Genomic DNA, 27578 nt, shown 5'->3' on the forward strand with positions numbered 1-27578 from the left:
ACCGTACAACATACTGTACGACGACGCAACAACTCACATAAGGGCCGTCCATAAATGACGTCACGCACCTGGGGGGGGGGGGGGGGTCAGACATTTGTGACGATGTGTGACGAGGGGGAGGGGTTGAGAAATGTGACGTCACATCACATTTAATAGACTTTTTTTATAAATGTTTTCTCCTACAACATCAGAGTGCAGCGCCACATTAAATACGCACTACAATGACAATAGTTTAAAGCGACTTGAAGCATGCTTTATTTTCAAAATGGAAATATGGTTTTTGGGGGGGAGGGGCAGAGCTTTGTTGTGCGTGACAATTAATTTTCGTGAAAATTGTTTTCCAAAATTTTACACTGTTTAGGGAATTTTTTAAAAATATTTAATTACCAATTGCTTAATGCTGGCAGATAATCATCTGACCCATAGGTGGCAGCCATCTCAAGCCAGAGGACGAGAGGACTCTAGCCGCCACGCATATAAAGGATTTAGAGTTAAACACTTTGTTTTTACGGGTTATTTTTTAAAAAATCCTTTATATTAAGTTCGCTTGCTTGCTTACGACCGTGCAAATCTTTCGGTCGTTTTTTAACCCACTTCCCGTGATCCAATCGAGCTGACATTTTCCACACAGACTCGTTGTGCGTGACAATTAATGTTCGTGAAAAATTTTTCCCAAAATTGTACACTTTTTAGGACAAAAATATTATATTTAATTACCAATTGATTAATGGTGCAATGCAATCATCTGACCCATAGGTGGCAGCCATTTCAAGGCAGAGGACGAGATGACTCTAGCCGCCACGCATATAAAGGATTTATAGTGAAAAACTTTGTTTTTACGGGTTATACTTGTTATTCGCGCTGCCGGAAGAATAACTCCGCCTTAAAGTGTAGGACATTGTGTGTGTGGGGGGGGAGGGGGGAGTGTTCAGATATCACGCGCCACTGATGTCAGCCGTGACCGAGCATGGAACTCGGGTAAACCGGGGTTCACGCTTCGTTATGCAATGAGTTAAGAACCATTGCGTCATCGCTCCGCGCATTTCTAATGCATTTCGCTCGGTAAACAAAAAAAATCACAGCTCCATATGCAAGCCTTGCCATCTGAAACAATACTGTACTGTGTATCTCCAGCTTCCACAAAAGGAAATTATCAGATAGCAGTCATCGTCTATCCACCGCTAGATGAAGGCATCCCCACGGCCTCAGCCCATTGCTACAACCATCAATCTCAACCATGACATTGTTCAATCGCTCCATCCCATCGGCGTCGTCTTCTTTGGCTGCTATGACGTTGCCAGGCTCGTCCATCGACCATCAACATCATATCGAGCCACGTGTCCGAACCAAGCCGCAGTGGCGATGTGTTAACTACCTCGCCTGGTATACAGGAGGTCGTGGGTTCAATTACGACCCTGACGCCTGTTGTATATTTGGAGTTTGCGTGTCTATCTCTTCCACGTGGTCGCGTGGATTTTTCTCTGGGTTTCCCCCCTCCACATTTAGAATGAACGTGCGTTTTAGAGTAATTGGCCGCTATAAATGTCCACATAAGCCACTTTGTTGAGCCATCATTTTTGGCCTGGTCGCTTCTGAATAATATAAGAGCTATATAGCTCAGTGGACCTTACATGGTTAAATAAAAACACGTTGATAGCCAAATGGCCTCCATGGCACAACTATTGACTGTGCGGAAATCTCACCATATGCCTAAAGGGTTATGTATGGGGCGAGTGAACCCTGAACAAAAATGTTACTCCATTGGAACCTCATTTGCCAGTAAAAAATATGATAATTGGTTTTTTAGCCTTCTATCTGGCAACAAAACTGACACTTTTTTAATATAAGGAGTCATATGTTTTACTGGCAAATGAGTTTCCAATGGTGTAAATGCTTACCCCGAGCTCTCATACTCTGATGGTGCATTGTCTTTGAGTTGTGCGCCTTTTGGCGTCATCTGGTCCAACCCATGTGAGACTACGCTCTAAGGAAAGCTGTCTCGGGTGTGGACCAATCAACTTCAAGGACAGTGCATACAGAGTTATGTTTTTGTTTGCATTATGACTGCAGGTATTGTGGTCTATGCAAACATGACTCCTTGTTAAAAAAGGTGTCAGTTTTTTTGCCAGATAGAAGGGTAAAAAAACAATTATCAAAAATGTTACTTTTGAGGGGATACATTGAAAAGTCAGGGCCACATCGTTCAAAGGATAATTATGAATGAAGTGCTTTACTTTCGTTAAGAATGACTGTACAAAACCTTACAGCAATATTTGAATTCCGTAATTTTGTTAAGTGTTCAAATTCATTTTCGGTTTGTTCACGAAAAATATTGGAGACAACGTTTTATTGTTGTTAATCTACAAGCCTGGCGACAAACCCACACAACTCATCATCCCAGGGGCGGTTTCTTCATTAGGGCGATTGGGCAACGCACCACCAATGTCATTCAACCACAGTCACGCTAGCCGTCACTGTGCCTCTGGATATAGTCCAATCAGCGTCATGTCCCGTTCTGTGGAGTACCGCCTCTTTTTGGGCGACTTCCCTCCAACTGAGAATCGCCCCGAGTGGTCCCATAGACTTACATTCAAAGATGTTTTTTTCGAACGGGGGCGCTGCAATGCATTCTCTATGGCTTCCGGGAGGGCTCGCCCTAACGTGCTTACGTCATCATACGTTCTTACGTCATCATACGTAAGCACGTTTCATCCAACAATATAATTTGTCGCCACCTAGTGGAATCTTTAATAAAAGAAACTTGAGTGGTTTGTTTTAATAGTGAGTATAGAAACAAACAAGATGTATTGTAAGAGTCACTTTATTTTTCATTAATATTAAAGAAGTGAAGTTGCCTTTACATGCTTAAGCTGTTAATTTATCCATTGCATGGGTGGACCTTATCCTTATCAATCATCCAGACATTTGCCCCCCCTGAGAGATTTTGCAGGAGCCGCCACTGCATCATCCCTCACTTGAAGTGACATTCACGTGTTTGTGCGGTGAACCGGATCACTCGTACGGTAAGCAATCAACCCTCTTAGTGGCACTGAATACAATCGTGTTTTCATGATAAAAGGTTGTTGGGTTAGATCACGTAAAATATAAATGTGTCGTTAACCCACCACCACCTGACATCCAATTAGCAACGTTTGTAACGTGAACAAAACGTGCTAATTAACTGTTACTTCAGCACATCAGTGTGACGGCGAGTAAACCCACAACACATTCAAACCCAGTTTCATCGGGCTATTTTTGCCAGAATTAACGACGCATTTATTTTTACGCGATCCAACCCAAAACACCTTTATGATGAATATTGGTCACGGAAGCATACGTGTTGAATTGACAATGGCAATTTCAGGATGAAGAGAACCCAATTTCTAGGGGGCTGTCCATAAGTGACGTCACGCGATTTTGGACAATTTTTGACCCCCCCCCCTCGTCACACGGCGTCTCAAAAAGTCAGACCTCCCCCTCAAATGACGTCACAAAGCTCTGCCCCCTCCCCCCAAAACCATATTTCCATTTTGAAAATAAAACATGCTTGAAATCGCTTTAAACTATTGTCATTGTAGTGCGTATTTAATGTGGCGCTGCACTCCGATGTTGTAGGAGTAAACATTTATTAAAAAGTATATTTAATTAAGTAGAACGTGTTGTCTATAGTTATTTAAAGTTGCGCATTTTGATGTGACGTCACATTTCTCAACCCCCCCCCCTCGTCACACATCGTCACAAATGTCTGACCCCCCCCCCCTAGGTGCGTGACGTCATTTATGGACGGCCCCCAGGAGGCAATTGAAGCCTTGAATGATTGATGTGGCATACGGGCCAAGGAGGATAAAACATGAGCTTTTCACTTCGATCACTCATTTCATATAGGGCCACTGAATTCTTATAATGCCCCTTTTGTAAGGCCGTGATTATGTATATAGAACTTCTTCCACTTTACATGTCCGAATGTCTGCCTGTTTGTTACTGCCTCGCCAAGTTTAGTAAACTTGGCTCCGACTGCAATTGTTCCTTCTGGTTTATTTACACGTACATCCCCTTGAGTCAATCCACTGCTGCTGGATGAGGGCCAGAGGTCGCAACCGGGTACCCGATACCCGTACCCTACCCGATACCTGGCTACCTGTACCCGGCCGGGTACGGGTAGGCCGTGAGTCACTGGTGAGTAACCGTTTGTCACTCATTTCGGGTAGGGTACGGGTAGGGAACGGGTACCCAGCCGGGTACGGGTACCCATTTGCGACCCTGGTGCGGCCGGGCACGGGTACGGGTAAGGAATTAAAACCCGTTTGCGACCTCTGATGAGGGCCACCAGAAGCTGTGGGGGTCAGGTGTGTGTGTTTTTAACCCTGCTTCATCAATCTACTGCTCAGTGTGGTTTGAAGGAAGTTAGCACAGCTGTTGGCGTATAGTACAGTACAACAATGGACTTTGCCGCACTACGCTGTGCTAACAATGTAGTCCAGGGCAGTGGCCTAACACATTCCTGCAGAGGGAGCTGGTAGGAACGTTGGGTTGCTCGGTCAATGGCAAGGGTCAACGGCGGCGTGGTGTTTTCCGCAAATATGCCCGACTGTGAGGGCGGGCACAAGCTGGCGTGAGTAGGTTAAACGTTGAGTTTTATAAGGGCACCACGGGGTGACCAGCCCCTCCCCACCCAGCCCCACCCCTCCCCACCCAGCCCACCCCACCCCACCCAGCCCCACCCCTCCCACCCCCCACCCTCCCCACCAAGCCCCTCCTCACCCTCCCCACCCAACCCCTCCCCACCCTCTCCCCCCAGCCCCACCCCTCCCATTTTCGGATGCACGACGGACGGACACAATAATCCCGTGGGCTGGTGTAACAAGGAGGTTCCTACCAGTATAACTCGTGTTATGCATGGTTGTCAGATTGTTGCTAATGAGATGGGGCGCTTTCCGCGTGATGTGATCATGAACACCCTTTAATGGATAAATGGTTGCAATAATTCAACTTTAAAGTTGTGTGTTTTTTTTTTAATCGTAATACCGAATGTCAATGCATGTATTTGAAAACATTCAATAACTTTACAAAAAATGGTAAAGCGTACGTCCTTTGTGACGTGACCGTCCGTCTGTTCCTCCTTCCAGCCAGCAAAACGTTGTGTAAAGTATGAAAACCACAAAATGAACGTGTTCTTAAAACAACTTTTTTAAAAAACCTCAAAACATAAGGACACTGTGAGAAAACAATAGTAGACTTAACTCATTTCTTTATCGAACTTATACATCTTACAAACCATTAAGGGTACACTTATACACTACAGCATTTAAAATTCAACATGTTTCGTATATAATTATAAAACGTTGTACACGTGGCACACCACCGTAAGGGCAGTACCGTCAAGTATATAATGAATGGGGAAATATAAAAAGCAACGGGAAGGGATGCTGGGATATAAATTCCCAAGACGGACAAAGAGGGCACACGGCTCAAAATGAGCAGCATACAAATGTTTTTTAACCAGGCAAGGCTCGCTGAACTCTATTGCTATTTTTTCAGAAGCGACATGGCCACAAATGCTATCTCAATGCAGTGGCTCATCACGTGGAAATGTAAAGCAGCCAAATACTGTAAACGCATGTTTCTAAATGTGGAGGGGAAAAACCAGAGGACCCGGAGAAAAATTCACACGACCACGGGGAAGAGAGACAAGCAAACTCCAAATATACAGCAGCAGGCGTCAGGGTCGGGATCGCACCCACAACTTCCTGTATACCAGGCGAGGTAGTTAACATCTCGCCACCGTGACACCAACTAAAGAGGGATGGCCGGGCAGGAAGAGGGGGAGAGAAGGAATGACCGGGCCAGGAAACCGGTGGATGGGAGGGAGATGAGAGGGGAGAGAGGGAGGAGAGAAAGAAGGAGTGAGGAGGGAGCTGCATGGAGAGGGGGTGGATTCCGAGTTGGGGGGGGGCACACAGAAGTCACGTGGTTTACAGGAGGCTTGAGCCGATTTATATTTCAGAGATTAATTAAACATTGAGGGTTCGTTGTTTGTTCGACACATTTTTGGTCTATGCCACTGATGAGCTTTTCATTAGACGTGCCTCCGCCCGTCACCAATAACACCAGTTAAGCTGTTCACCGTGTTCACACAGTATTCTTCATGCGATATATACAGCATACAACACAATTCCATAATTATATACTGTATACATTTTTTGATTAAATGTGTGCATTGTATCATTAAATTATGGTAAAAGACAAGATTTAGCTTTTGTTTCCATATTTTTACTAAAGGGCACTTGCCAGTAAACATGCATTGTTGGTCCAACGTTGGTCCAATGGTTCCAACCACGTGGCCCAACCACCTTTGAGTCTTTACCGAGCCTTTCCCATGCACATTTTATACAAATGCTGAACCTTAATCTCTCACCATCAGTTAAGCTCTCGTACTTGGTCACAGATCCATATTGTCCCTGTTTACACGGTTGTATGTTGCATGACACCCCAAAGACAAAGATCCCCCATACAGCCTTAACAGACTGTAGGAACAAGTGCTGTTAAGCGAGCACCAATGAAGGCCGGGTACGGCACACAAAGGGGTGGGTGGCCAGCACCATGCCCGGCCACCTTTGTCTCCCCAGTGGAGATGACTACACACCACACCAGGTACTCATTCGAGGCGGAGTCGACCTAGGGAAGGCCCATGACCGGTTCAGATAATTGTCACTGGTATTGGTCATGTGCAGGTTTGTAGCGCAGCGTGCTAACTGCTGCGCCACCGCTCCCCATTCATGGCACCCCGCGCACAATGCAACACACATTTCATTGTCGATGTTCTATTTGCTGTTGATTTCATGCTTCCATTGCTTGCTTAAAAGATCTTCAATAATTTTTTGGTCGCATTCTCTGATTTTCTTTCTGTGCCATTGGAAATTTAACAGAAGCTGGCAAGTACACAAAAAACGCATGGAGAGGTGCATGCTGGGAATTACACTGTACGTATGCATCTTTTAAATAACAATAAGATTAAAAAAGCATACTCATGCACTTTAAACATTGCTGCTGTTGCAAGAGTGACTGCAAGACGGAAAGAGGAGCGTGTGAATTAGGGAACATACCACAATTTTACAGACATCAAATTTACCTGTTAATCGAGTAAGTTGCTTGGCCAGGTCATATCGTTCGAAGGTATGACGGACTAGCGGTCGAGACTAATGATAGAGTGCCAGTCAAACTGTGAAACACACTCATGTGGTTGTCCGTTGTGGAGATGGAGTGATGAAATCCACTCGTGTCCAGGCGCTTGATGCATTATTTTCATCGCAACATCATGATAGATGGCAATGGCTTAAGGGAGGCTTTCATTGCCTATGACTACAGTTAATCGATTTAGTGAACGCTGTGGTGATGGTGGTGGCTGGTAGAGTTCTGGGCGGTAACTATTCCTCTCCCAGTGTTTGTGGGGACATTGTAATTATTGACGCCCCCATGAATGTTGTTCGTTGTACCACATGAGGGGTTGCCACATCTCTAGGCCAGAGCCTCTTTAACCACCACTTACAGACCATAAGTGTCCCCACTGTTGCTCAAGACGTTGACAGTGGGGGGTGATGGATTCTAGCTGAAAACAACGGTGTCGGTACAGTGGCATCAATACCGTTAGCCACGACGACCTCTTGCCCATGATCTATTCCGAGGAATGCCCCTTGCAAAGACTTCAGAAATTACGGAGATCCAGCTTGTTTCTTTCCAGGTCCTCAACATCAAATAATCCCCCCCTACCCATTCGTCCATTCGTCATTCATGTTGACCCGGCCATCTCCGTGGCGGCCTTCTGCATGCGCTGAGCAACACACATGAGTCGGTATCTCTCCTTGAGGTTTCTTGCGCGCACGTGTGTGTTTTTGATCTCCTCCACGCATCCGGCCGGAAACCAGCCCTTCTCGCCATCGGACAAGCGCTCGCCCTCCATCCAGTCTGCAGCACGCCAAGCATCGGGCGCGCACACCACGCGCAGGACAAACGGACGGACAAGGTTCCTCAATTAGGGATGTTGTGTTCCCGATTTGCGGATCTGACAAATTCCAAGAAAAGTCGGGTCGAGATACGAAAAGCAAAAAAGCTTTGGGTCGACACCAAACTGTGATGTCACAAGAAGTAGCGGTGGCGCATTAATGACTTCACGTCGTTCATGACGTCCTGCCAAAAGTGGTGTCATGTGACGTCGGGTGGTGTCACGTGACGTCGGGTGATGTCACTACTCTCAGCACAAAGACATGCTATATTGCAAAATGATGGCAATGATTTTGAAATCCGATAAAGTTTGCATAAAAATTGTTTATTTTTTAAAAATCCAAAACCAATTCCCCTATCCACCATGCATATACTGCTAAGGATGGGGCCTATTAGTGAGCACCTATTAAGGGTGGCATGACAACTGCGGGGGCAGTGAGTGGCCAGCACCATGCCAAACTACCTCCCGTCTCCCAGTGCAGATGTTTACACAATGCACCGTGTACTCGGTATGAGGCCAAAGTCGACAGAGGGGAGGCCCACGACCGGTTTAGCCACTGATGCTCGCCAGGGCCTGGAATAAAACTTAGGCCACCAGGATCGCAATGTGGCGTGCTCACCACTATGCCACCATTTCCCACAATGGCGCACACACACGCATCTGCATTACGAAAGACCGTCACATCTTGCATTGATCACACTGGGACAGGTGGGAGTTCAGCTGTGGCTTGGAGTATAGCCCTGTATGGGTAGGCCTGGTGATGGTACTGGTTGTATTATGTTGAGCGAAGAATGTGGAGTGGATCTGCATTACCGTCAGCCGTCTTTTTGAGGACGTTGATGACATCGGCCTCCTGCAGGCTCAGCTCATCCAACTGGGAAGCCTTGTACTCACAGATGCACTGCACCTGGGGACAGTCTGGAAGACAAACGGTTGCTCAGTCTTACGCACCACGAGTATATAGCTCTTCGCGATGTTTCGGGCCGTAGCGTGTGTTGTCTGCCACGATGTCTTAACATCACCGAAGGTTCCAGTACGTGGAGCAAAACGTCGGACATCGTGCCAAACAACCCTGATACGCATCTCAGAGCTGTAGAGCAAAACCGCATAAAGATACAGAGGGGATTGTCTTGTATATATGATTTACAAACAAAATGATACAAATCTTACCTCCACATCTTACTTCCAAAATAGCACGGCTTTGAGAACACAATTTACAGTGGATTCACTTTACATCACAAAAATACTTTATGCCACCAAACGTCTCAGTTTGCCTGGGATAGTCCCAATTTCAGAAAGGTTGTCCCAATGTCTCGATGCTTTGTGATTTGTTCTTTTTTTACCAGGTGAGGCCCACTGAGCTCTATAGCTCTTTTTTCAGAAGTGCCATGGTCACAAATGATCACAACGAATTGGCTTGTCACGTTAAATTCTATAGCAGCCAAATACCCTAAACACATGTTTCTAATTGTGGAGGAGAAAACCGGAGGACCCGGAGAAAAATCCACGCAAACACGGGGAGAACAAGCAAACTCCAAATATACAGGCGTCAGGATCGGGATTGAACCCATGTCCTCCTGTATACCAGGCGAGGTAATTAACATCTCACCACTGTGGTTTGAACTGGAGGGGCAAATTATTGAGTGGGTGAGGCTATTCCAAAATGGGCACGGCTGACAGAGGCAGGAGCTGCCATCTCACCACACATCCCAGTTGAGCCTCCCAGACATTTGGTAGCCATTAAAAAAAACTAAATTTACGTGGAACACAGGTTTAAAGGACTCACTCCAGTCCTCGTAAATCTGCTCGCTGCTGTCGGTCTCCTTCTTGGGTGGGCAGATGGCATCGGCCCAGCGCTCCATGTCACTCCTACAGATGCAGCAGACTTAGTGCACAAAGCTAAGACTCCAATAACAATCTTGATTTTAAGCTTTCGTGACTGCAGGAATCCATACTCTTTGGTTCTTTCGGTCAAGTCACGTAGTTAGAAAAAAAAAATCACGATGTTTCCATGACGACCGCTTGTGTTGCGATCGAAACGTCGTAATTTGTTTTATTTTATTTCTAACTACGTGACGTTACCGAAAGAACCAAAGAGTTCCAATAATAATGCTAGAATGTGTCGAATTATATTTAAGAAGAGAATTGAGAAGAAGGCTGTAAGGTGCATAGTGAAAGTTCATACAGCTGGCGTGAAACCATGAACCATAAGCATTATGCCTGACACACTGTGGCATTGCCAGTCAACACTTCTTTCCGGTCTTAGTCTTCTTTCATATGACTGATGTAGAAACAGAGCAACAACTGAAATTTCACATTCAGGTGGTCAAGTCCACATAACCACGTTAGGAGCAGCGGGGGCGTGCATCGCTGTGTCATTTCCTTCGTATTTGTGGATCGGGAATAGCGTCGTTATATGTTGTGTTCTGGATGACCACGGTCGCACACTGGAGAGTTTTTTTCATATCGTTTTTAATTATTTCTTGTGATGGCAACTGACTGATCAAACAAGCGAGACAATGACAAAACAAGACCTTAGTGCGGTCTCGTTGAAACTGGGTCAACCAGAGAAATGAGATTTTCCTATCACCCAACTGGAGTGCTCTGGGCCAAGAGCTACGGGACTAGGCCACAGCTTGAAGGACATGCCTAGAAGAGGCCCTGACAATATCTCAGCCAAGGCTCCATAGTCAAAGCCTAGAGCTACATTAACACCTCATGGAGAAGCGCCATGGTGACAAGAATGCAGGTGCTACCAGGAGTGCTTATTTACTGCCACTAGCAGGCATAACAACCCGAGGTAATACACAGATAGTACAATACTATGAAGGGGACCATGTAACTGAAAATTTTATTTTCCTAGTGAACAGAATAAGTAGGCCCATTTTTATTATTTTATTATTTCCCTTCTACGTGACTTTACCGAAAGAACCAAGAAGATGAATCCCTGCAGTCACGAAAGCTTTAAATCGAAAAATCACCCTTTTCAATCATCTGAGAATAGGTTGAGTAGGACATTTTATCCAGCACTGCATTTGTGCGAGGGATCCACGTGTATTAAGTGGCCTGGCGTGCATGCGTGGACGTGCGAGGGGACTTACGGGGAGGACACCTGGAGGAGCTTCTCCGTGTGTTTGCCCGCATGGTTCTCCAGCAGGACGAGGAAGAAGGAGTTTTTGTTGGCGACCTCCGTGTCCGAGTTGGGTTTCACCTGGAGCATGGCTCGGTGCACGTGATCAACGACGACAAATTTACTGCGGCACACGGATACAGGGGCACGCGGATACAGGGGCACGCGGTTACAGGGGCACACGGTTACAGGGGCACACGGTTACAGGGGCACGTGGATACAGGGGCACACGGTTACAGGGGCACACGGTTACAGGGGCACACGGTTACAGGGGCACGCGGATACAGGGGCACACGGTTACAGGGGCACACGGTTACAGGGGCACGTGGATACAGGGGCACACGGTTACAGGGGCACACGGTTACAGGGGCACACGGTTACAGGGGCACACGGTTACAGGGGCACACGGTTACAGGGGCACACGGTTACAGGGGCACGTGGATACAGGGGCACACGGTTACAGGGGCACGCGGATACAGGGGCACACGGTTACAGGGGCACGTGGATACAGGGGCACACGGTTACAGGGGCACACGGTTACAGGGGCACACGGTTACAGGGGCACACGGTTACAGGGGCACGTGGATACAGGGGCACACGGTTACAGGGGCACGCGGATACAGGGGCACACGGTTACAGGGGCACACGGATACAGGGGCACACGGATACAGGGGCACGTGGTTACAGGGGCACACGGTTACAGGGGCACGCGGTTACAGGGGCACACGGTTACAGGGGCACGCGGATACAGGGGCACGCGGTTACAGGGGCACGCGGTTACAGGGGCACACGGTTACAGGGGCACACGGTTACAGGGGCACACGGTTACAGGGGCACACGGTTACAGGGGCACACGGTTACAGGGGCACGCGGTTACAGGGGCACGCGGTTACAGGGGCACGCGGTTACAGGGGCACGCGGTTACAGGGGCACACGGTTACAGGGGCACACGGATACAGGGGCACACGGATACAGGGGCACGTGGTTACAGGGGCACACGGTTACAGGGGCACGCGGTTACAGGGGCACGCGGTTACAGGGGCACGCGGTTACAGGGGCACACGGTTACAGGGGCACACGGTTACAGGGGCACACGGTTACAGGGGCACACGGTTACAGGGGCACACGGTTACAGGGGCACACGGTTACAGGGGCACGCGGTTACAGGGGCACGCGGTTACAGGGGCACGCGGTTACAGGGGCACGCGGTTACAGGGGCACGCGGTTACAGGGGCACGCGGTTACAGGGGCACACGGTTACAGGGGCACACGGTTACAGGGGCACACGGTTACAGGGGCACGTGGATACAGGGGCACACGGTTACAGGGGCACACGGTTACAGGGGCACGTGGTTACAGGGGCACGCGGTTACAGGGGCACGCGGTTACAGGGGCACGTGGATACAGGGGCACGTGGATACAGGGGCACACGGTTACAGGGGCACGCGGTTACAGGGGCACGCGGTTACAGGGGCACGTGGATACAGGGGCACACGGTTACAGGGGCACATGGTTACAGGGGCACGTGGATACAGGGGCACACGGTTACAGGGGCACATGGTTACAGGGGCACGTGGATACAGGGGCGCACGGTTACAGGGGCACATGGTTACAGGGGCACGCGGTTACAGGGGCACGCGGATACAGGGGCACACGGTTACAGGGGCACATGGTTACAGGGGCACGTGGATACAGGGGCACACGGTTACAGGGGCACACGGTTACAGGGGCACGTGGATACAGGGGCACACGGTTACAGGGGCACGTGGATACAGGGGCACACGGTTACAGGGGCACGTGGTTACAGGGGCACGTGGATACAGGGGCACGCGGATACAGGGGCACACGGTTACAGGGGCACACGGTTACAGGGGCACGCGGATACAGGGGCACACGGTTACAGGGGCACACGGTTACAGGGGCACACGGTTACAGGGGCACGCGGTTACAGGGGCACGCGGTTACAGGGGCACACGGTTACAGGGGCACGCGGATACAGGGGCACACGGTTACAGGGGCACACGGTTACAGGGGCACACGGTTACAGGGGCACACGGTTACAGGGGCACACGGTTACAGGGGCACGTGGATACAGGGGCACACGGTTACAGGGGCACACGGTTACAGGGGCACACGGTTACAGGGGCACACGGTTACAGGGGCACACGGTTACAGGGGCACACGGTTACAGGGGCACACGGTTACAGGGGCACACGGTTACAGGGGCACACGGTTACAGGGGCACGTGGTTACAGGGGCACGTGGATACAGGGGCACGCGGATACAGGGGCACGCGGTTACAGGGGCACACGGTTACAGGGGCACGCGGATACAGGGGCACACGGTTACAGGGGCACGCGGTTACAGGGGCACGCGGTTACAGGGGCACGCGGTTACAGGGGCACGCGGTTACAGGGGCACGCGGATACAGGGGCACACGGTTACAGGGGCACACGGTTACAGGGGCACACGGTTACAGGGGCACACGGTTACAGGGGCACGCGGTTACAGGGGCACGCGGTTACAGGGGCACATGGTTACAGGGGCACGCGGTTACAGGGGCACATGGTTACAGGGGCACGCGGTTACAGGGGCACACGGTTACAGGGGCACACGGTTACAGGGGCACGCGGTTACAGGGGCACGCGGTTACAGGGGCACACGGTTACAGGGGCACACGGTTACAGGGGCACACGGTTACAGGGGCACGCGGTTACAGGGGCACACGGTTACAGGGGCAGATGGTTACAGGGGCACACGGTTACAGGGGCACACGGTTACAGGGGCACACGGTTACAGGGGCACACGGTTACAGGGGCACACGGTTACAGGGGCACACGGTTACAGGGGCACACGGTTACAGGGGCACACGGTTACAGGGGCACACGGTTACAGGGGCACGTGGTTACAGGGGCACACGGTTACAGGGGCACGCGGTTACAGGGGCACGCGGTTACAGGGGCACGCGGTTACAGGGGCACGCGGTTACAGGGGCACGCGGTTACAGGGGCACGCGGTTACAGGGGCACGCGGTTACAGGGGCACGCGGTTACAGGGGCACGCGGTTACAGGGGCACGCGGTTACAGGGGCACGCGGTTACAGGGGCACACGGTTACAGGGGCACACGGTTACAGGGGCACACGGTTACAGGGGCACGCGGTTACAGGGGCACGCGGTTACAGGGGCACGCGGTTACAGGGGCACGCGGTTACAGGGGCACGCGGTTACAGGGGCACGCGGTTACAGGGGCACGCGGTTACAGGGGCACGCGGTTACAGGGGCACGCGGTTACAGGGGCACGCGGTTACAGGGGCACGCGGTTACAGGGGCACGCGGTTACAGGGGCACGCGGTTACAGGGGCACACGGTTACAGGGGCACACGGTTACAGGGGCACGCGGTTACAGGGGCACGCGGTTACAGGGGCACACGGTTACAGGGGCACACGGTTACAGGGGCACGCGGTTACAGGGGCACGCGGTTACAGGGGCACGCGGTTACAGGGGCACGCGGTTACAGGGGCACGCGGTTACAGGGGCACACGGTTACAGGGGCACGCGGTTACAGGGGCACGCGGTTACAGGGGCACGCGGTTACAGGGGCACGCGGTTACAGGGGCACACGGTTACAGGGGCACGCGGTTACAGGGGCACACGGTTACAGGGGCACGCGGTTACAGGGGCACGCGGTTACAGGGGCACACGGTTACAGGGGCACACGGTTACAGGGGCACACGGTTACAGGGGCACACGGTTACAGGGGCACGCGGTTACAGGGGCACGCGGTTACAGGGGCACGCGGATACAGGGGCACGCGGATACAGGGGCACGCGGTTACAGCGGCACGCGGATACAGGGGCACGCGGTTACAGGGGCACGCGGATACAGGGGACACGCGGTTACAGGGGCACACGGATACAGGGACACGCGGTTACAGGGGACACACGGATACAGGGGCACGTGGTTACAGGGGCACACGGATACAGGGACACGCGGTTACAGGGGCACACGGATACAGGGGACACACGGATACAGGGGACACACGGATACAGGGGACACGCGGTTACAGGGGCACACGGATACAGGGGCACACGGTTACAGGGGACACACGGATACAGGGGACACGCGGTTACAGGGGCACACGGATACAGGGACACGCGGTTACAGGGGACACACGGATACAGGGGACACGCGGTTACAGGGGCACACGGATACAGGGACACGCGGTTACAGGGGACACACGGATACAGGGGCACGTGGTTACAGGGGCACACGGATACAGGGGACACGCGGTTACAGGGGACACACGGTTACAGGGGCACGCGGTTACAGGGGCACGTGGTTACAGGGGACACGCGGTTACAGGGGCACGCGGTTACAGGGGCACGTGGTTACAGGGGGCACGTGGATACAGGGGACACGTGGTTACAGGGGCAAGTGGTTACAGGGGACACGTGGTTACAGGGGCACGTGGTTACAGGGGCACGTGGTTACAGGGGCACGTGGTTACAGGGGACACGCGGTTACAGGGGCACGTGGTTACAGGGGACACGCGGTTACAGGGGCACACGGATACAGGGGCACGTGGTTACAGGGGACACGTGGTTACAGGGGCACGTGGTTACAGGGGCACGTGGTTACAGGGGACACGCGGTTACAGGGGCACACGGATACAGGGACACGCGGTTACAGGGGACACACGGATACAGGGGACACGCGGTTACAGGGGCACACGGATACAGGGACACGCGGTTACAGGGGACACACGGATACAGGGGCACGTGGTTACAGGGGCACACGGATACAGGGGACACGCGGTTACAGGGGACACACGGTTACAGGGGCACGCGGTTACAGGGGCACGTGGTTACAGGGGACACGCGGTTACAGGGGCACGCGGTTACAGGGGCACGTGGTTACAGGGGGCACGTGGATACAGGGGACACGTGGTTACAGGGGCAAGTGGTTACAGGGGACACGTGGTTACAGGGGCACGTGGTTACAGGGGCACGTGGTTACAGGGGACACGCGGTTACAGGGGCACGTGGTTACAGGGGACACGCGGTTACAGGGGCACACGGATACAGGGGCACGTGGTTACAGGGGACACGTGGTTACAGGGGCACGTGGTTACAGGGGCACGTGGTTACAGGGGACACGCGGTTACAGGGGCACACGGATACAGGGACACGCGGTTACAGGGGCACGTGGTTACAGGGGACACGTGGTTACAGGGGCACGTGGTTACAGGGGCACGCGGTGGCCGGGTGGTCGTGAGTCACGACTGCAGCGACGAGGGCGGCAACGACCGAGCTTTAAACATTTGTAACGATGTCATAAAATATAACAAATGTGTTAAACGTGTGTGAAAATGTCGCGGGAGAGTTCCGTTTCCTTCCAAAAGTCAGATTTCTATTCTAGGAGGCCCTGTTATACTATTGTGTAACTTTACAGTCATTCAATCACGACCATCTATATTTACTGGATTAACAGTAATATGCTAAACAGTAATAATCTTCCCAAAATGTATTTTCAACCGTATACCCCAATGCAGTTTATCTGGGGAAAGTGGATATTTTAAACCAGGGTATCCCATCCCCCCAAAGTCCCAATCGGGGATTCACTCATTTATCCGGAGGACGTGACCACAGAAATCCCCAGATAATTTGAAGTATTTTCTGAATAACTCGATTTGACCATCGTCTGGACCCCAGATATTTGGATGGCCACACCTGCTGGATATTTGGAAGAAGAGAGAACCAGGTTTTGCCAGCTCAGAACAGGCAAATACCCAGATAATCGGGTCATAAATTAACATAATTTAACTCTATACATATCACTGCTCATCATAAGCAGTGTTAAAAGGTAACCTGGCAGTCCTGCAATTTTCATCTTCATGGCACTGCGGGGAAAAGCACTAAAGGGAGGGTTTTTGGCCTACTCATCCATGCTGGCCAGACACCTCTGAACAGATTGGGAGCACACAGACACCTTGAACCCCACCGTAAGTGACCTGCCCATCTTCTGCGGTGCACAGGCAACGAGGGGGGGGGGGGGGGTGAGACATTACGAATCTCGCACCGTTGTTTCTACTGCCGCTCTGAAGAGATTGAGTGAAATGGGGGACCGCTGGATTGAAAGTTTGGTTTAATATCATTACACCAGGGCAGTGTGAAAACTAATTTATTTAGAATTGCTTCTTGTCGTCCTTCCCCCGCACCTCTAATTTGCACGGTTGGCAAAGTACGATGCGAAAAAAAGTTCAACGTTCAAAGTGTGTGTGTGCATGACACAATTATTACACAACAGAGCGCAGTATAAACATGATCAACGTACTCCCTCTTCTTTGAGCACAGCAGAAGCATATCGTTGAAGAGAAACATGTGGATGGGAGTCGCCTTCTGTCGCGATATGATCATCGTCCCCCTCTGTGTCAGCTCCATCACCTCACCCTGTTTCACCAGCCAACGGTTCTTCGACACGAGCCCGATGGTCTGCAGGGGAAAGACACGTGTACCAACCATTTCTTTTTTGAGGATACAACAGACGAAGTGAGTTAAATAAAAGCGTGTAAAAAAGGGGCTTCAGCACACTTTCAACGGAGGGAAACACAAATGTCTACAATTTACATTATCTGGCCTCACTTATTGGCACAGAAAGTATAAACACGTGCGACTCGCGTGATATATTTGTCCACGTGCTAAGCTTTAAGGTGCACACCTTCTGAGGGGTGGCTTTGTTTGCTAATATTGCCACAGCTCAGCGAGGGTCAACGGTTGTCAGTGCTGGAGAGAGGTCAAAATGCCCTCGGGTAAAATTTCTCTCACCTTTACATTCTCAAACACAATCTGTTGACAAATGTTGATCATCTCTTCCACTTGCTGCATTTTACGAACACTTTCATTGGACTCCTTTATCACCTGCGTTCGTGAGGCAATTAGAGAAAAAACGCACAGAAACATTATATTCAAAAACACAGGGCTGAGAAATCGCCACTGCCAATGTTGTCGATGCCACCACACCCCGCCATCACGTCTTTCCTCCTGCGAAACTTCAGATCCGTTGCAAAGTTAACCCCTTTCGCATGACGACGATGTACACGTACAAAACGGAATCTGAAGAAAAACTCGAATAAAATTACTCTATCGGTACCGAAGCTCCGACAAGACCATACGGGAGGGGGGCATCTGGCACAGTTTGGTACAAGCTATCAGAGTGCGGTTGTGTTGCTACAGTTCTCTGCAGTGAGTACAATGTCCTTTAAAAACAACGGCACTACGCAGTCTTCAAATAAATTTAACGCCGCGCCGCTTTCACGCTCCGAGATGCAGCGGTGAACGGGACACCCACTCTGCAACGTGCAGCCATCTAGGAAGGGGAAAGGGTTAATACCCGACCTCATCGTTGCGATCATCAATTTGTGATTTATAAAGCGCGTGCAACAACTGCACAGCCATCTCGACCTTCGATGGCAACTCTTGCAGTCTCCCACCATTTAGCTTTAGGTCTTTCCCTTGGTCAGCGACCTTCTGAGTGCTACTGCAATGCCAGTCTCGGTGACCTACCCTATATTCTGCGCACGTGTCCCACCCATCACAGCTTCCTGTTGATCAAACCAACAACAGTTTGTCACAAGATCTGGTTGGTTGTAATGGAAAACCGGTTTGGCAAAAATGCCCCTTCGTAGACTACATATTGATCGCATGCAACTGAACACATTCTTGCGGAGGGATCTGGTAGGAACGTTGGGTTGCTCGGTCAATGGCCAGGGTCAACGGCGGCGTGGTGTATTCCGCAAATATGCCCGACTGTGAGGGCGGGCACAAGCCGGCGTGAGTAGGTTAAACGTTGCGTTTTATAAGGGCACCACGGGGTGACCAGCCCCTCCCCACCCAGCCCCACCCCTCCCACCCCCCACCCAGCCCCACCCCTCCCTCCCTCCCACCCCCCACCCAGTCCCACCCCTCCCTCCTACCCCCCACCCAGCCCCACCCAGCCCCATCCCTCCCACCCCCCACCCAGCCTAGCCCCTCCTCACCCTCCCCGCTCAACCCCTCCCTGCACGATGGACGGACACAATAATCCCCTGTGGGCTGGTGTAACCAGGAGGTTCCTACCAGTATTAACAGTGACTCTGCTGATGAGAAGATGAATGTCGAAACTGGTCCAGAGTTTGCTCGTTAAACCAGAAGGCGGTGTGGCTGATGGGAAGTGTTAAAAAAAAACGTAAATTTTTAATATGGATATGGGAAGGCGTCTTAGTCTGCTTAGTTATTTTGAAGAAGAATGATTAGGATGTCATGTGAAGATGTCGCATGACGCATGGATAAGATAAAACCAAGAGCCTCGATTAGAATGAATGCGTCACGCTGCAGATTAACAGGGTTGTGGTAACTCACGTGGTGCCAACACGACTGGCGACCCACATTCGCCGCTTGTGGCAAAGGTTCATGGTACAAATCCAGCGGCCACCCTAATTATAACTGCAGTGTGTAATACCCCTAAAAATACACAAAGTCTGCTCACAGTGCATGTTATAGATACCCCGACGTCATTCGCAAAAGTGGACCATTGTATGCCGGGCATCAGAGTCCACATTCGGCAAATTCTAAATTTACTCAAACCAAAATGATACGTAGGAATCATTGCCCCCTCTACTGGCAGACAAAATGTCCATTTTTCAGGCCAGGTGCCGAGTCGCCTTGTGCCACACAGAGACAGCTGCCACTGAGGGTGCCCTTTCAAACGTGCGAGATGTAGTGTAGAGCGCTACGAGACGCCCCGGCGTATGTCAAGAACGAATCGCGACGATTACCTTATCAAGCGCGTCAACGGCATTCACAGCAGCATCCTCCTCTGGTGATCCTGCCTGCCTTCCTTTCAAGATGTTCTATGCAAACACAAGACACCAAGATGACTTCAGTAAATCGTACAGTTGAAAGTAAAACGTTGGTGCCTTCGAGGGTAAAGAGCCCAATATTTTAATTCATAGACAATGTTACAGATGTTTAAGCAGTCCAGAGTCAATAGTGGAAATTCAGCATTACTATGGATGGAGAAAGTCCATATAAAGGAATGACAACGGTTACATTCCCAGCATGCAGTACTTATATCACCTAGATTTGAAGCTTTCGTGACTGCAAGGATTCATACTCTTGTGTTTTTTCGGTAAAGTCACGTAGGTAAAAATAAATAATACAAATAATAGAAATAATAATAGAAGTAAAATAATAGAAATGATAATAACAATAAAATAATAAATCACTTATTTTATTTCTAGTATTTTTATTTCTATTATTTTTATTATTTATTTTTTCCTACGTGACTTTACCGAAAAAAACCTATGAGTATTATATCACCTATTCTATGACAACGATCATGTTTACAAACAACACCGGATGCTCACATGAGTCGACTTAGTGGAGGCCCACGACCGGCTCTGATATCATTTGCCACTGGAATTAGCCGTCGCCAGAAATCAAACCCAAGTGACTTGTTCATAGCGCGGTGCACTAACCACCAAGTGCTCCCGCTCCTCACCAGAACTACCGGTCTCAGTACCACAGGCGGTGTTGGACATGGCAAGACATTAAATTCCGAACAAGCGGAACCTGAGCGTGCAGCAAGGGGGCGGCGGCGGATTGATGAATACGTTCAGAAAGTAAAAATGTCTAAATGTTTCCCCCGTTTCAGCGCGTGCGTTTAAAAGAATCAAGCAATGCGATACATTTAAGTGTGTTCGCAGACCTCTTACGTAATTGTGCGGTTTCATCCCACACACCATTCGGGAGATCCAGAGCGTGGCTGGCTGACTGTGAATTTTACACACACATATACACACTACCCACCGCTACGGGCACTTGCCCTCTGGTTCTTTCCGGAAAGAAAGCAGGTGGGGTTCAAATTCTCACTCCCACCACGGCGTTCCGTGTCGTTCCGGCCCATTATCCACCCCTGACCCCCGGGGTCGTTATTAACGAGTCCACACCCAAATAAAGTCCTCTCACCTCCAGCAGCAGCCTGAGCCGCGTGATTCGTTGCAGGGGCAGGTGCAGGAAGGAGGTGAACGGCAAGCGTCCGCACTGGGGCATCTCCTGCAACCGCTGCACCACTGCACTGAACTGGGAGTTCGACTCTCTGCAGGGGAGGCAGGGAGAGAGGCAGGGGGGGGAGGCAGGGAGGCAGGGAGGAGGGATGGACACGATGTCAAGTGGGCAGAGCCCTTCTCACCCCCCCTAAGGAGGAAGAAGTGTGATAAACGTCCAAACAGGATTTTTTTTTAAGAGAGGTACACAAAACTCACCGTGATTCTCAATTGATATTTCTCATTATCTAATATATGTGTAGTGTTTTTATTTCTCGCGGACAACTTCTTCGTTTTCTCCTGTGTCACTTTTTATTGAACACCCTCGAGTTCGACACCCCGTGACTCCGTCGTGATTTACCCGCTTGCTCTGCTCGCCTGCTTTGCTCCGCTCCCCCTCTCTCAGCCTCTCCACTGCTAGCCTGTTCTCTCTCACTCTCCTAGCCTCTCCACTGCTAGCCTGTCTGCCACGCTCCGCTCGCTTCGCTCTCTCCGCTGCTAGCCTCTTACTATACACTCTGGTAGCTTCTCCACTGTTAGCCTTCCGTTATACACTCTGCTAGCTTTTCTACTGCTAGCCTTTCTACCCTCGCCCCTCCAACCTCGACCTTGCCTCCAGTGGGGGTTAAGCCATCACTGCTGGAGAGGGCGAGGTGTGGAGAAGGGGGCCTTGGACTTCTCTCGTCTTTCCTCGTGTCTCCACTGCGACCTACTCCACCCCTCTCTCTCTCACGCTCCCGTATATATCCCCCTCCTCATTAACTCCTCATTAATTAAACTGGCGACATTAATTAAGCTGGCGACCTCCCGTCGCCTCACACCCTGCGGCTTCCGCCGCTATCGCCTCAATCTCCCGTTAACCTGGCGCCTGTTCGGCGCCTGCATTTGCAGCCAGCCAATCACCGCTATGCATCTTGATTGGCCGCCTGCATTTGCAGCCAGCCAATCACCGCTATGCATCTTGATTGGCCGCCTGCATTTGCAGCCAGCCAATCACCGCTATGCATCTTGATTGGCCGCCTGCATTTGCAGCCAGCCAATCACCGCTATGCATCTTGATTGGCCGCCTGCATTTGCAGCCAGCCAATCACCGCTATGCATCTTGATTGGCCGCCTGCATTTGCAGCCAGCCAATCACCGCTATGCATCTTGATTGGCCGCCTGCATTTGCAGCCAGCCAATCACCGCTATGCATCTTGATTGGCCGCCTGCATTTGCAGCCAGCCAATCACCGCTATGGATCTTGATTGGCCGCCTGCATTTGCAGCCAGCCAATCACCGCTATGCATCTTGATTGGCCGCCTGCATTTGCAGCCAGCCAATCACTGCTATGCATCTCCGTTGCTCCCTCTCGCTGCACCAGGTCTTCTCGATGCGACTTCACTGTCCGTAACTCGCACATGCGTGCACACCGCTTGCAAACCCCCGCGCGTTATTCCACTACATATGTGTATGTAACGCCTTGATTCAAGGCGCTTTACAATAATTGCAAAATTGGACGTAAGATTATTGTGGTTGAAATTAAGAATGGGGTTATCAAAAGTGGTGGTGTAGTTATGGTGGCAAGAGAACAGGCGGGAGTGGTTAAGGAGAGTTTGCGGAAGTGATAGGGGTATGGAGTTAGGGTAGTGATGATAGGTATAGTGGTAGTGTGATAGGGGTAGTGGTAGTGTGATAGGGGTAGTGTGATAGGGGTAGTGATGGGTTGGGGTAGTGATAGGGGTATTGATAGGTGTAGGGGTAGGCCTGGTCATGGTTGGGAGACAGGCCACAATAAACCAACGAAATTTAGCAAGAAAATTACATTTGTACACACTTGTATGGAACTTGCCGTGTTGTCTGTTTATATTCTTTGGAATCTTTGATGTTTAATATTTTAAAATCTACAAAGCCTAACGAGCTGAAATTTGCTACAAAGACTCGCCTTGCATGACAATTCAAGATTTCATAAAACAAAACCAGTCCAGGTCCTACCCATTGTGGTCCTATTTGTGTTTTTAACAAAAAATAGTGATTATTAATTGTACATTTTACCCTCCCCTTTTTTCAATCACGAATAGTCACGCCCACCTACGAAAAATGGGCAGATCATTTTGTGACCCAAACAAAAACTCAACCGTGAATCATTATATCGGCTGGGAAAACATTTGCATTACGTTAACTCATTATGCATTGCCGTAAGACATTTATGGGTAAATGAAGCACAAATAAGCAGAACTCGGTGATGTGTCTTCACACATATATGCAAGTGACACATGTTTAGCCCATCAGCCCATTGCCTTTACACACCAATACTATTAAGGGCTTAACGAGGGTTCTATATTTTATATTGCGTACTCTTGCCAGTAACATCTGGGAATCCAGCCACATTTGCTTAAAAATTCTGGCTCTGCTGTATGAGACTATGAAGGGTGAAACTGGTCCGGTGTTTGCGTGCCTTAAACAAACACTGCTGGATAAAAATAGCCTGTAAAAGGAAAATAGGCTGATAGGCTGAAATAAATATTAGTTGTATGTAGAGATACAGAATTGAGTTCTACTTGTATGTATATGCTCCTTGTAAAAGTGTATACAGGACGTCCATAAAGATACCATTCATTGTTAAACAACTCCATTAGATAGCAGTTTGAACTGTATGGTGCGAAGCATTGCCAATATATTATTAATATACCCAAGTTATTTAAACCGCAAAGCACGGGTGATTGTCAACAGCGCATGACAGAAGCATTTGAAAAGCAAGACCGAAACTTTGGCGAACACTTCTCCAATCTTTCACTCGATGCGCATTATGCAAACTACGTCTGTTGACACGAGTGAGACATGCCGCTAACTGGGTCACCGCAAATTTGCACATGCGGAAACGCGAGCAGCCATTTTCAACGACATCGAATCCACTCTGAACCAAGACCTAAACACCCCATGGGGGGGGGGATATTTCCAGAAATGGAGGCTCAAGCCAAATCCCCACAAAATAAAGTCACTGCATTTAATCTTGATAATAGGAACGCCAGGCACACTGTGAAAGTGACCTTCTGCGACAGCACTGGGCAACACGACCCTACTCCAACCTCTCTCGGAGTGAAGCTTTTTCAAATTTTCTTGCTGTGGATTTCACACCTGATGACGATTGCTTGTGTTGCAGTCGAAACGTCGTGAGAATTTTTATTGTTTTATATTTATATTATTTTATTATTTCCCTTCTACGTGACTTTACCGAAAGAACCAAGAATATGAAGCTGGACACTTTACGCGAAGCTTCCATGACCATCTGAAAGAGGTAGCCGCCAAGACCAAAAACAAGGGGTCAACCTGGTCCAGAAATTGGCAAGCACAAGCCTGGGAGCATCAGCACCCAGTGCCACGGACATCAACGTAGGCCCTTGTGGACTCTATAGGCGAGTACTCAGCACCAGTCTGGACCAGAAGTAGTCACACTCGACTTGTTGATGTTCAACTGAACATGTCACTGGAACCCTCGAGTCGACCCCAACGCCCCAGCTGCCCGTGCTGCGTCATAAATCTCTCCCCCCAACCCATCCGCGGCAACGCTGAAACCCTCCGGGAAGGTCTTAGAAACGATGAAAACAGTCGCCTTTCCAATAATGACATCAGTAACATCCCTCGTCATCGCATGAAGTCACAAAAGCACTTTTGGACTAATGCGCTAAACCTTAAACAATGTGAATTCAACCCCGATGAAGCTTGGAAAACTAAATGGAGTTCAAAAGACCTCACAAGAAAACACCTTGTGAAATACCCAATGCAGAATATTCCTGGGTTTGATCTTCCACAAAGCTCATGGTCCACCCTAAACCGCATCCAAACAAACTATGGCAGACCAGGATACCTGATGCACAAATTAAATCTTAAAAACTCTCCAGTAGTGTGCGACTGTGGTCATCCAGAACAGACCGGACAACGTATAACGACACAATGCCTGATCCACGAATACGCAGGAGATATTATGCCACCGATTCTGACGTGGTTATCTGGCTTGACCACCTGAACGTGAAATTGTAGTTGTTACTCTGCATCTACATCAGCCATATTGAAGACGAAGAAGAAAATACAAACAGTTTCCACCTGCACAACCCAATCACGGCTCTCTCACACACAAACACAAACGAAAAAAGCACGTGCACATTTTTTATCGTGGCAAAAGCCACGCCACCGCTCACGTGCGAGACGACCACTAAACACTACGGACTTGCACAATAACATCACACCTTGATTATCGCAAATAGTGGAATTTAGCGAGAGTTGTTTGGGCTGCCACAGGCACCGACTATTTGCGCAAAGTCGCCGACTGCTGCCAGCCAGATGGCTCGGCGGCAGAGCGAGCGGCTCGCAATTGGAAGGTTGAGAGTTAAAATCCTGGTTAGGGGGGCGGGGGGGGGTTTGACTCGGCCCATAATCCCTACCGTGGGTTACTAAAAATTGAGGACCACACAGTGGGGAAGTCAGCAGCTGTTGTCCTATGGGTGGACTTGGCCCTGCCATAGGAAATGGGGAATTTCCACCACTGTCTCAGGGCCGTGAACGGTGTTGCGAGCACTGCCTTGAGGAAATCTTTCTTTAATTACAAATTGTAATTCGCAGTTTGCTCAGTTTAACAAGTGAAATAGACATCCATTCAAACTTTCAGAGCATTGTGCCACTGTGTCAGAGAAGGCCGTCGCAGAACGATTAGTGCGGTTGTCTACGTACGGTGTGAAAGAAGTTCAACATACATACAATTGAGAGATTCGCTGGACTGGTATCAATACTAGGGGTGCTGCAACTTCTCACATGCACTCTGCTGCAAATGATGTGTGTGGCGTGGCACTCCAGAATTATTACATTTCACCTTTTAATTCTCAGAGCTCGAATCTTTCGAACTTAAGTTTATGATATTCTTAGGTTTTTTCGGTAAAGTCACGTAGGTAAAAAATTTAAATTAATTAAAAAAAATCACTTCATACAGCTATCGTGCTGTGACGGTTCCACCTGAAGACGGAAGCTTGCGTTGCCTCCGAAACGTCGTGATTTTTATTTTATTTTTTATTTTACTTTTATTAATTAAACATTTTTACCTACGTGACTTTACTGAAAAAAACCTAAGAATATGAATCCTTGCAGTCACGAAAGCTTCAAATCTAGAATTAAGTTTATGACAGTGTTTTGTGTACACTTTGGTGACCAGGCTGAGATCCATCACTCACCATACTTGAGAAACCGTCATAAATCATGGGCATCTGTAACCTGGATTTGAAGCTAGAATCTCAATGGTTACCAGCTCGATGCTCAGGCCGCTGCGTCACATGGCCAGCTCACTCGCTGCTCGCTGTTGCTTTTAATGTACGGTTAGCGGCTGTTACCTACCGGAGCTCGATGAACTTTTTCTCCTGATAGCGGTTGTTGGTGAGGTATGGGATGTACACTTTGAAGTCGTCAGTGGCGTATTTGTAGACAATGTCACAGATGTCCGAGATGAGGATATCCGAATCAATTCTGTCTCCCAGTTCTGCGATGAAGCTGCAATACGAAACAGAGGGCACACCGTTACTGCGCGTTCACATGCAGAAGCAAATCACGCTCAGAATCAGAATATTTATTTACACTGGGAGGAATCCAACGAGCTACAAATCTCTCTTTCACAGATGTCCATTAGTTCACTACCAGTTCACAGGACATTAGCACAAAAACAAATCTTCTCTACTGCGTGTTGCAATACAATACAAGTTACGATTTAAAGCTTTCGTGACTGCAGGGATTCATCTTCTTGGTTCTTCCGGTAAAGTCACGTAGAATGGAAATAATAAAATAATAAATAAAACATAATAAAAAAACCTGTTTCTTCACCTGAGGACGGCTACTTGCGTTGTGGCCGAAACGTCGTGAGAATTATTATATTATGTTTTATTTTTATTATTTTATTATTTCCATTCTACGTGACTTTACCGAAAGAACCAAGAAGATGAATACAAGTTACATTTACACGGCACCTAAGTGTGATCGGATCTGCAGATGCTTCACTGGGAAAAGAGAAAAATAATCTCCACGCACATGAAGACAAATGGGGGTTTTAAGTCTTGGCCCGAACAAGGGCAGCAGAGCCTTAATCGTACAAATTTCAAGAGGAAGGGAATTCAAGACAGCGGGAGCAGAAGCCGACGAGCAGCAATCTCCCATGGAGGTTGCAGTGATAGGAGGAACAAGAGGATTGGACTTCCCACGGAGGTTCCAACCTCCCGCGGAAGTTGCAACAATAAGCAACTGGATTTTGGAACGGCCACAAAAAAGTTATAAACCGGTGGGTCTAGTTTCTTCTTGTTTCTTTCGGTAAAGTCACGTAGAAGGGAAATAATAAAATAATAAAAATAAAAC

At 49.5% G+C, this 27578-nt stretch overlaps 1 protein-coding gene across 1 annotated transcript in view; it reads right to left on the minus strand.

Moving 5' to 3' along the window:
* Positions 1–6225: 6225 nt before the first annotated feature.
* The window catches only part of LOC144942658 (rho guanine nucleotide exchange factor 5-like), a 39672-nt gene continuing 18319 nt past the window's right edge, over positions 6226–27578 (minus strand). Inside the window, exons 12-20 of the mRNA XM_078869456.1 lie at positions 26574–26726; positions 21136–21265; positions 19944–20018; positions 17956–18048; positions 17465–17622; positions 11101–11253; positions 9786–9868; positions 8813–8917; positions 6226–7962 (exon numbers count right to left, since the gene is read on the minus strand). Coding sequence (XP_078725582.1) covers positions 7787–7962; positions 8813–8917; positions 9786–9868; positions 11101–11253; positions 17465–17622; positions 17956–18048; positions 19944–20018; positions 21136–21265; positions 26574–26726 — 1126 coding nt within the window. The 3' untranslated portion in view covers positions 6226–7786. The remainder of the gene's footprint in view (positions 7963–8812; positions 8918–9785; positions 9869–11100; positions 11254–17464; positions 17623–17955; positions 18049–19943; positions 20019–21135; positions 21266–26573; positions 26727–27578) is intronic.

Source organism: Lampetra fluviatilis, chromosome 28 (genome assembly GCF_964198595.1).
Source record: "Lampetra fluviatilis chromosome 28, kcLamFluv1.1, whole genome shotgun sequence".
NCBI classification, from domain to species: Eukaryota; Metazoa; Chordata; class Hyperoartia; order Petromyzontiformes; family Petromyzontidae; genus Lampetra; species Lampetra fluviatilis.